At 37.0% G+C, this 12241-nt stretch overlaps 1 protein-coding gene across 4 annotated transcripts in view; it reads left to right on the forward strand.

Moving 5' to 3' along the window:
• Positions 1 to 12241, forward strand: part of LOC149205055 (O-fucosyltransferase 16-like) — a 65569-nt gene that overhangs the window by 22514 nt on the left and 30814 nt on the right. For all 4 annotated transcript variants that reach the window (XM_089394876.1, XM_089394877.1, XM_089394874.1 and 1 more), the window contains one exon: positions 2784 to 2860. In XM_089394876.1, coding sequence (XP_089251002.1) covers positions 2784 to 2860 — 77 coding nt within the window. The remainder of the gene's footprint in view (positions 1 to 2783; positions 2861 to 12241) is intronic.

Genomic DNA, 12241 nt, shown 5'->3' on the forward strand with positions numbered 1-12241 from the left:
GATTTATATGTTACTAGGCATCTCCGAGTTACAACCTAGGAGAGTTTCCTGGAGTGCTAACAGTGCCTATGACGAATGCAGAGAGTATTTTCTATAATGTTTTGTCATGTTCTGCAAATATCAAAACATCTGCTTGTGATCCTAGAGAGTCCAATGATGCATCATCGAGTTTTACAGTTGGTCACATTGAAACAAAAGAGTTTTATGCCTTCTCTTGGGGATGATGTGCTTTCAACATCCTAATACACTTGGAATAAATCACCGATCCATGATTGGAATAAATGACCATCCTTGGCATAAAGAGTTGTTATCAGATTTCCCTGGGGTAATTCAGACTAACAATGTTCATAGGTTGAACACTGGCAAAGAATGTTCAGAAAGTCTCTTGCTTGTATCGGCAAGATTTCTGCTATTCCAGAAAAATGTGATAAGCTTGCTGGTAATGGTGACTTTGATAACTACAGCAATTGGCCCTCTAAAGAACAAGATGACAATGCACATGCATTTGTGCATGTATCGTCAGGTGTTGAATTACTCGAAGCACCGGGATTGTCTTTCAAAGAAGGAACAGACTAGGGTATATGGAATGAAATGTTATTTTGTGGACAAGATGTATGCTGTTCAAATTTGGGAACAGAAAATATTGGAATCTCTCATAGGTCAGATTACCATTTTGATTTGGATATGTCTCCGAGTTCAGATTTTGTAGTTAATGTACCTGAAGGGTGGTTTTTCCTTGATTCCAAATCTGAAGATCTTTAAGATGCTATCGTTGCTAATGTGTGCCCAATGCCTAATTGATGCACAATTGACAATATATCCTCTAGAACTATATGTTCAAAAATAACAAACTCGAACTCTCTTCATCGTGCCTCAGTTATGACGAACTCTATATCAGCAGGACAGTTAAGTGCATGTGACCAAAAGTAGTGTAAGGTTTTGAACATTTCCTAGCCTATAGAATATGCAGATTTAGAAAACGATCATAACTCAATTTTTTCTTCAGAAGTACATGATAGTGTAAGTATGAAAATATCACAGTAAAAAAGTTAATTTATTCTCCAATTGATTTTCCATGCAGGAGTCTGTGATTTTCAAACTGGCACTCGGAATAATTTTCGTGAATAGAATTTGGCCATTGTGCAAGCTGCGAAACATAAAGTTTTAACAGAGATCAATGACAAAGATAATTGAATATAAACTTTGTGGTGAATTTCCATATGCCAAAACTAAGAATCATTGAAATAATGTCACCTGTTCTTCATGTCTCAATGAAAACTTCTATAGTGTTTTTGACATGTCAATCAACTGTTTGACTAAAACTGCATATCAAAGTATATACTGATACAGAATGTCCCAAGTATTTTGATACATGCAGACTTTTTTCTTGAAAATCAGGTGTACTTGGTTCCTCTGCTAAGATATTATGGGCCTTCACCAGTATTGAAATTCAGTTGATTTTATTTCCACAATACTGATGAAGAGGAGTTATATACACATCTTCTTGAAAATCTGGCACACTTGATTTCTACTCCCAGATCATAATTTCGTGTTCATAACTTCAAAATTCCTATAAGCCTTTGTTATATTCAAATTCAGCCGATTTAATTTTTTTTAATATTATAGGATGAGTATTTGCTTTATTTCATAATTTCTAATGAACTTTACTGCATATTTTGTATTGTTTCCTTTACCTTTCCTATAATTTTTTTTTGCATTGTACGTCCTCACCTTTTTCAATTTTTGTACATCACATACCTTGTATATAAGATTTAAATTTTGTACAGAGCACTAGATGGTGTCATTTTGATAACTGTATTGACATTCAGTTAAATGTTGCTACTTGTGCCACTGGTTTGGTTTCTATTTGAAATTCCTCACATATCCTTTAAGCATTTGTTCATTCACCTCTCTCTGTCTCTCTTGGAGAATCATAATGGAATATCTCCTTGTCTGGAGTAATCTACTGTGTCGAATTAGTGTATGTTTTTAGACTTTAGCTGATAAACATAGCGGTATAAATTTTTGTGTTTGTAATGTTCTTACTATCTTTGTGATACTTGCAACTCAGCTTTTTGGGTGTTATTCTGTGTTCCACAGGCAGACATCCCACAGGGGTGGGGGTGTGTTTCCTGTGTCTTCCCATGTCTCTAGGATGGCGGGCCACCCAGTGGAACATTTTGCCAGACCAACTCATTCTGCGAAACTGGACAAAAAACACAGCAAAACCTTTCACTAATGTGTGGGACACGTTTCGCAAAATGGGGGCTTCTGGGTGTGCCCTCTTCCCATCTGCCAAAATGCAGGATACCTGGGTGCCCCCAAAAACCCTGAAAACCAGTATGCTCATGTGTTCCCCATGATATTTTTTCAGAATTATGTAAGTGAAGAATCCATTGCATAATGATGAATTTACATGGGATGCATTGTTATGTTGGGATTTTTATTTTTTTATAATTTTAAAGACAAAAGCCCCCCCATGCTAGGGACTCTAATATCCTCCCGTCCCCCATGAATTATCCTAAAGTTTGGGGGGTGTCTCCACACGTTCCCATGTGCATTTTCTCTCTCCTGCATCCTGGAAACTTGGTGGAACACTAGTGTTATTTATTAATTGCCTTCTTTCTGAGCATATTTCATTGTGCATTATTGTCATTTGTATTATTATGAGGTATGAACTATCTATGCTTAGTAATTTCAAAGCTACCCTGAGTGTGCTTTTGGTTATCTTTGGGATGGGAAATGCACAGAGTTTGCTATTCATAATCTCTTTTGTAATGCAGCTGCTGTACATGATAGCCATTCCAAGCACTACTTAATGATTGCAGCCAGTGGAGGATTAAATCAGCAAAGGACAGGAGTAAGTTTGTTTCCCTAACCTTTAAAATCCATGCTTTCTAAGTTTTAATTTGGCTATAGAAGTATACATACCACTATTAGATTACTATTTTTCATATCCTTGTGAAGAGTGAAGAGTGGCATCACTCAAACAAAATCTTGACTTGACATGCTATGCTTGTTCTATCTTATGTTAATGCTTAGAGGGTGATATTAATGACAAAGATCCCTATACAGATACAAAGGTAATGACAAAGATACCTCTGGATATTAATGCTTGGAGGGTGATATTAATGACAAAGATCCTGATTTTGCAACAAGACTAAAAAATTAGACATTTCTCGTGGTGGCAAGAGGCCCAAGCATAAGAAATAGATAATAGATTTACTTCTCTTTTCTAGTTTCTAGTAGCTTTTATAACTATTGACTCTTTCATATTTATTATGATATTTTTTTAAACAATATATGACAATTTAAGTTTGAAGTTGGCAATTATAACTCATTAGTAATGAATTATGAATATGATGCTTCATGAAAGTTGAAAGTTGTTTCATTTCATTTCATTTAATAACATTTCATTTCATGTTAGATATTATTTGTTGTAATGGTTACACTTAGCTTACAAGTACAACTTTGGTGATCAATGATGATAAATGTTATATATTGAATTTTGAAAGCTTGAAACTTTAAGATTGATGAATCATGAGACTCAATATGTTGTATGTTACTATGTTACTAACTTGCGGACGTGGTTGATGAAGATTATAACTTCTAGATGATTGTTGTTATATGGTTCAATCTATGCTTTTTTATGTTTTTTATATCTAATTCATCATTCTACATGTTTTTGTTGACATATAGTATCAAAAATTAAAAAATATAAAAAATATATATATTTTAAAAAAATCGCTCCGGGATTCGCTCCCAAACCGGGAGCTTCTGAAAATGGTCGCTCCCGCTCCCGCTCCCCGCTTCCGCTCCCGCTCCCAAGTAACATTGATGTCATGTCCCTTTGAGTTCATCTCTGGTTCTTTTCGTCTTGGATAGGATTGGAGGACCTTGGATGGGCTTACTTGAGGACTCATGGTTTAATGGGAGGTTGGTTTTGTAGGGATGATCTCTGGTGTATGGACTAGTCCAGCCCATGTCATGGTGCACCTAAGTCTTTTCACATGGTTATGAGTCTATAGAGTCTGTAGGTGGCCTTGATTTTGGTGTCATATCCATCAGATGTTTCTAAGACATGGCAGTCTCACAATCAGTGATATTTCATACTTCTCATGGTAGTTCATAATTCCCATTGTAAAGTGGTATCATGAGTCAAAAAGTCAATAGGGACTTAGAATGAAGAGTTCAATGAGAGGATGGCACGCCATGTGGAATATTTCCATTTGGTGAATGCATATTTAAGATATGGGGGGTCAAACAGGTGGCAGAAGTTTTTAGACAACAGAACAAATGGAGCGTTGGGCATATTTTCATATGAATCATGTCAAATATGGTCCACTCAATGAGAGGAACAAAACCCATGTTTCATATTTTCTAAATTTTCAAGGGCAGTAGAGATCATCCAGTTAGGCATGATGATGTATTAGGATAGGTTTTCAAGTGGCATAATAGGGACAAATTTTATCAGAATTTGACATGTAGTATGTCAAAATTGGTCTATAGAACTATGGGAACAAAACCCATATCTCGGTTTTTACAAATTCCTATGGGGGTAGAGATTTAGTGCAGGACATGATGATGTGGCAATACATGGCATAGTTTTGTCAAATGAAGCAAGACCCAGATGAATTCAGGTTGAGTTACAACAAACCCAAGTGGCGGAATTGGAAAATTCATCAAGACATTGGAGATCAACCAAAAAGGTGGTAAAATCGACTTTAATATCCATGAAAAGTCAAGTCAACTAGTTGTTTGAGTTGGATAAGGTAGCCGTTTGGAAAGGTCAAGTGGAATGTTGAAGCATCTTGGACTAGTCTTCAACTTTCAGGCCATTAGCAAGTAAAATTTTGGATTACTTTGGATTGTGTGAGTCAAATTGTCCTCTTAGTGGGCAAACTTACAGTGTAATTTAATATTTAATTAAATAATTACTAATTCTCCAACATGTGGATGACTAGTAAATATTATTTTCTAGAGGGAGTCAAACTAATCTTTAGCTAGCTGTTATCTAGCCATTAGAAAAAGTCTTATAAAAAGCTAGCTTTCACTCTAGTAAATGCTGTTCATTGTGAGATCATTGGATACTCTTAAAGTCCTTGTGCCCATCTCAGGCAAAGATCACCTCAATATTTGGAGCTCTAGGCATCACATCCACTAAAATCCTCCAATAGCATCTCCCTATCATAAGCAGCAGCCTTCTCCATATGCTGGTTGGAATACTTCTGTTGTACCAGCTTCGAAAACATGTTAATCTTTTCAGATCAATTTAGTCAGAACTGCACTGATAAAATCTAAAAGCTAAAACTAGGAACTGAAAAACTGATTATTGGCTCTCAAAACAACAGAAATTTAAACACTAGATCTGGAAACACATCACTCTAAAAATACGAAAAAGAAAGTACAAAATATATACCACTCAATCATCTGTCTTCTATTAACTGAAAGAAGAATTTTACAATGCAGTAGCTCAAAATTCAAGCTCTCTCACTCTCACTGTATTACTCTGATTTCTGAACTGGAATGCCTCAGAAATCAGTGCCTCACTAAAACTGGAACACCTCTAGCTTATGTGCTTTTGGCCAAAATTAGAAACTGTTCTAACTAGTGTTGCAAATATTGCGATAATATTGGAATTGTCATGATGTTATCGCCGAAACAGCACTTGCCGATGTTAGCACCAGAAAATATCGTGATAATTTGCCCAGTTGAATTTATTGTGAGATGATGGGAAATTATTGCCCTGTTTTTCAAAACCGCGATATAAGTTCCGGTTTCGGGTTTTCAAAGGTCATTTTCGTTTTTTCTTGTGCTAAGATTGAGCTCTGAGGGTTGTGTGAGTCTTGTGATCATTTTTCATCAAGCAAACAAGGGAAAATCTATAGTTTTCTTTGCCACCAGCTGAGCATTTTTGGAGTGGAGATTTACTCCAGCGTACCATATCCATATTTCTGGGTATGTAATTTTTTTTCCATCTCTTTCTTTGTTTTCCAAGATTAGTATATACTGTAAGTTTAGAGTCTGCCTCTTCTTACCCTCTTTTGAATTTCCACATTTGTTTTGTGTCGGAGGTCCAAAACTTAAAAATTTAATCAGAGTTTTACAAAAAGGCAAAGCCATTGGACCAAATGTGGGAGTATGGTAAGCCATGTGAGGTTGATAATAGAACAAAGCTGAGTTGCAAGCTCTATGGAATGGAAATGTTTGGTGGAATCACCTGCTTGAAATACCACCTTGCCAAAATCCCAGGGCATGAAGTGGATATTTGCCCTATAGCTACCCTAGACATTGTCCTTATTGCAAAGAACTCAATTTTGATACTGCGAGAAAGGGAGATTAAAGGGAGGAACTTAGGAATTGCATGGGAACCACAAGCTTCTCAAGGGCGAGGGAAACCTAATCCTTGGCAACACCTTAGTGCAATTTTACTACTGGATTATCGTTATAGTATCTAGAATATAGATGCCTCATGATGATCATCTCATGAGATACATTTTTTTTTTAATGAGATTTTGTATTAACTATTATCTTGTCAGAACTTATGACTGAGGAGTAAGGACAATATCATATTCCAGTATCTACTATCAATGATTGATGTACCAATTGACATCTTATGCATTTTATATTGCAGTATCATTTTCATATATGCATGACAATGTGTTTGTTTGATGTTGACGTTGCCTTAAAAGAATAAAAATTTGAAAAAAATAATTCTTTTTGGGTAGTTTTTTCAAGTTTCCTGATAATATCCGATATTTTCCACAATATTGCCGATAATTTAAATTTTGGACCCCTGGCGATAAACTGACGATAACGATAAATGTAACATTGGTTCTAACACTGGGAAAACGCTTTCCAAATATAACAAAAGCAAACCCTTTTCTAAACTGGAAGTGCACTTAAACTTAGAGATAAACTGCACTCTTCAAATCTGGAAAAGCAAATTAACTCTGAAAGGTAATTTCCAATTAAAGAAAAGTTAAACCTGGAGTTGGCCCCATGGTTTGATTTCCTTTTATTTAACAATGACTACATCATTAACTTGCATGCTTATTGGTTAACTATTTGATCTTACTTTGCTCACTGCAATTATTCTTTTAATTATCTCACAACTGGTACAGCGGTACACTGTTTGTTATACTTTATGCTATTTTTTCCCACAACTAGCCAGCCTGGTGGACAATATGATTGCTACTCTTGCACAGTTCTTTTCATCTTGCAACTTCCATTATCTGGGTACATGATTGTAGTTAAGTTAGAAGATGCTGGTATTATCCCCTTGCAATCAATAACTCTCAGCAGCTGAATTATTTTGTTTAATTATAATAGTTGATGCCTATTGATTAATCAACTTTACTGTAAATGTTATTGTAAATTAAATAGAATTTTCATGGTCATTCTCGATTGTGGAAGAGTCACAACCCATCTACAATAATTGTATTTATAGAGCTACATACTGAACAATTATAATCTGCCTGTTGTCTGAGATAATCTTACAAATAGAAAATCGTTCAATATAAACATTCTGGAAAAGTCATTTGTGTGATGCAAGGTGGCATCAGAGCTTAAATCTCATCACATCACTTTGGCTATGCAATCAGTCAATTTCAACTGCTGCACTCTCTGTTTTTTCCATCCTCTATTACATTTCCATTCTCTCACTCCAGGAAATGTTTACCTTTTTCTACATTGTTATGCCTTGCTTCATCCTCATTCCATCTCTTTCTTCAATTCTGCATTTCCACCAATCTGTTTCCATCCTCACTCAATGTTCTGTGCACTGCCTGACTTGTTCTCTCATCTTATGTACTTTCTTTTCATTGATATCCTCATCCTTTTCCATTCCTGCATCCTCTTCTGTTGTTGTTTTCATTTGTGCCATTCTCTGGAGGACATTATCATGCTCAGCCCTAGGCATATTTGTGGGAAGAGATGATGATGACTCTTCTGATTCAGTGGTTAGCCTGGATGTTTCTGTCCCTTGGCCTTCATGGTCTTTGCTGCTTTCTAGAGGAGTTGTCATGGTGCAGCATTGTCACTGGGAGGCTTTTTTCTCTTGGAGTATTATCTATTTCATTTTCTACATTTACCCTCCTGGGTTTCCCTCCTTGCCTATTTAATATTTTACGGTCTACGCTTCCTTTCTTTAAATTGTAGAACTGCTTAGGGGATTCCAGGATGCAAATCAGAGGACAACTTTAGCAAATTTCAGATCAACTTATGGGTGCGCAAGCATGAACAAAAATTAAGCAAATAATGTATAAAATGCTCACAAAGCAAATAGAACATAACAGTGCTTGTGTTACTGTGAATGTTCTGTACAATGCTCTATGATAGATATCGTACGAGAGAAAAGAGTGACTAACTGTTGCTGTTGTTTGGTATCATACATAATATAGATAGGTTCACTTTTCATTTACAAGAATTGTCTGTTTAGTTGCTGCAGGCAGTTCAGTTCCATAACTGTCAATGTTGTTTTCTTGCCCGTAGGCATGTTTTTTGGGCTTCTGGAATGCTCTTGGGTGTGTGTATGGTATGTTGAAGTGTTCATGCAGCTACCGAAGTGTTAACTTTCCACGAAATTTGCAACTACTTAGATGTTTTTCTGAAAACTGAACTAGTTTACTTTTCACCAAGATACATAATTTCTTAACAAGAGATAAGCAGCGGAATAGAAACACACAGATAAAAACACAGCACACAAATTTACACAATTCTCAGGAAACCCAATAGGGAAAAACCTGTCTCCTTGATTTGGTCTTTTATTGATCTTGAGCAATTGAATCAAATACAAGGCAATCTGTTCAACTGAGAACACACTTGTTCTCTGCTATACTAGTCTGAACCACCCTGCAATTACGCTGACTCAGCTCTTGCTTCCTTGCGCTCTGCTGACCCTATTTCTGTGCGCACTAGGCTTCCTATTTCCTAGCGCACAGGGCCTCCTATTCTTTAGGATGCAGCTCCTAAATCCTAGCGCAATTCTGCTACAAAGAAGCCTCCTCAATACTGATATGCACTCCACAACCAAAGAGATCTCACACAAACTTGCACACTCAATAATGATTTAACCTTTGTGCCTTCGTCCTTTATAGATTCAGTCGATGCTAAAATTGGCAAGTACAAATTTAGAACTCGTGTGGTTGACAAGTTAATTGAGTTTGAAGTGGTTCTCTCTCCAATCATAACTGGAGTCACAACCCGTCCTTACTTAAATCAATGAATGAAACTCCAACTCATTCTATCTGCACATATAACTGCGACTCAATCCTGTATTTAAACTTGTTGAAAAATCTAAAGGACTACAATTAGGATGATTTCTTGTAAACTTGATAACTGTTTGTGATGTATTTTTACTTTTTTCTTGATTATTAGCTTCTTTTATTATTATTATGTTGTTCTTATCATCAAACGATTACCAAAACAAGAAGATCAACAATACATAAGAACATAGGATGTAGGCTGCAAGCCATGGCCAAAACCTCTTCACTTGAGAGGAAAACCCACAAATATCTTCACTTCTTATAGATTCTTCAAATGACGAATTCCAAGACCTCTCGACCAAGACCAATACTCTTCCAAGACCATGCCAAACCTTCTTATGATGTGCTTCTTCTATCCAAGTCAAACCTAGTCAAATCTCTTCCAGCTGCACAACTTCGATCCCCAGCTACAAAATTTCAGCCTCCATTGCAGGTCTGAAATTTTTGGCCCCTGCAACAGTTGTTGCTTCCACATGTGTGAGCTACTGTAGGGCTTCCAAGGTTCCTTTGACCTTTCCTTGGGTTGCTTCTCCTTCTAGGACTTGTAGGTGACATAAGAGTCCTTTCTTTGACCTTCTTTCTACAACTTTCACAACTTCGCCCTTGCAACTGCAACCCCTAGTTTTCCTTACGCATGAGAGAGAGAGAGAGAAATAACCCAAGAAATCCGTCCTTCGTCATTCTATCCTTCTATTTGTTCTTCGTCCTTCTTCTTCTCCTTTGCTTAGATGATGAGAAGTGAGTGAGTGTCCATAGGAGGTCGAGTTCCCTCCTATATATAGGCTTCCAAGGAGGACGCCATGCCCTAATGAGGTCGACTTGGTCTTGGATGGTTTGACACTTTTAAATACAAAAATAATTCTTTTGACATGTTACAATGTGCCCAATGGGGTCTTCTTCATATGACAATGACTCTATTGACTTCTTGACACTAGGAAAAACCCTAGAAGCACTCAATGGGTGCTTGACCTCTAAATAAAATGACCTTGAGCATGAAACCCATGCTACAAAAATAACAATAATAATTTTTCTTTCTTTTTACAATATACAAGAATCAAGAGTACATTTCACATTTATGAAGACCGAACCTAGTTACACATTTCAACACTCCCTCTTAACTAGGGAGGTATTCATAATGGTACATGGACATTCTCAAACTGAAGAGATCTCATAAGAAGAGTCGGATTGGTAAGCCATCTCATAAGCTATTATTTCAGCTTATCTCTTTGCATCATACCAGCCAACATTATAGCAAGGCCTTGACTAACAACTCTATCTCTCCACAAGATTAGAGAACAATGTTGGTGAGACCAATGACTGATAGACACCATCATCATTGTCTCTCAAGGCACATACCCCACCTGGGTGTTTAAAGGGTATGTCCTTTTAGGACAATTCCTGTCTTGGAATAACACATCCTCAAGGAATTTCCTCTTCGACTACTCTTACCTATTGGATGCCCTACCTCATGTTCAAAGAGTATCGGAAACCAAATGCTTACCCAATTCTCCATTCTTTCTTCACGAAGTGAAGACAAGAATGATGTGTCTATCTCTCCTTCTCAACTAGGGAAGATATATCAATTAATCCAAGCTTGTCTCTCAAATACACAAGCTTCTTATTAGGAAGAGATTTTGTCATCTACTTGCTCATCGGTGGAAATATATTTTAGTTGCAACATTCCATCTTGCACCAAATTTCGTATGTAGTGATACTTGTTATTTATGTGCTTTGTCTCTCCATGGATCACTGGGTCTTCAAACAAATTGATGCAGCTGGTGTTATCACAATGTATAAGTGTAGGGTCCATCGGTCCTTCAAACAAGTCGGACAACAACTTCTTCAACCAGACAACTTCTCTGCTTACTTCACATGCTGCAATGTATTCAGCCTCAACACTACTCAAAGCAATTGACTCTTGCTTTCTACTCATCTAGGATATCATAGAGGATCCCAAACTAAAACATCCTCCAGTAGTGCTTCTCCCATCCATCTCATTGCCTCCCCAATCAGAACCTGTATATCTAATCAAGTGGACATTATTCTTTCTATCATACTTTAGGCATTAGTGGATTGTTCCTTGCAGATATCTCAATATATGTTTGGCTGCTATCCAATGGTCATGCTTGGGCTTTACTTGGAACTGAATGAGAATATTCACTGCAAAACAAATGTCTGGTGGAGTATTCACCAAAATCATTAGAGAGCCAACCAACTGTCTATACCTTGTCGAATCCACAGGGCTTGAATCAGAACTTCTTAGCATCATAGGGTTGCAATCTATCATGCCAAACCTTTGCATCATTTTAATCACATATTTATCTAGACCTAGATATATCTCATCAGGTCCTTGCCAAACTTCCAACCCCAAGTAATAGTGCATCAACCCTAGATCCTTCATTTCGAATTTTGTTGCCTATTCCTTTTTGCACTCTTGAATACGACCTTCCACACCTGTCATGAGAAGATTATCCACATCTAGAAGAATGATTATGGGCTCATCCTTCACAACCTTGACATAGAGATTCAGATCAGCGGAACTCTTCGAGAAGCCCAATCTTTGCAGATATGTGTCCATTCTAGCATACCAGGTCCTTGGTGCTTGCTTAAAGCCATAAAATGCATTATGCAGCCTGCAGACATGAGTCTCTCTATAATTCACTTCAAATCCCAAGGGTTGTTCTATATAGACTTCTTCATCGATAGTGCCATTCAAGAATGTTGTCTTGGCTTTACTTCAATTCGGTGCCCTTCCTTTATGTAGATCCTATATGCCTTTGAAGTGTTGCTATAGCCAATAAAGATTCCCATCAAGCTTGTAGGATCTAACTTCTTTCTCTTATCTTTCAAAATGTGAATGTAGACATGAAAACCAGATATTCAGAGATGGTCTACACTCACTTTCTTCCTAGTGAATGCTTTTTCAGGAGTCATGTTCTCTAGTGATTTGTGAGGACTTCGATTTTGAATGCAGA

The sequence above is a fragment of the Pinus tabuliformis genome, chromosome 1_2 (assembly GCF_031772625.1).
Source record: "Pinus tabuliformis cultivar Carrire ecotype Pingquan chromosome 1_2, CPIR1, whole genome shotgun sequence".
NCBI lineage: Eukaryota > Viridiplantae > Streptophyta > Pinopsida > Pinales > Pinaceae > Pinus > Pinus tabuliformis.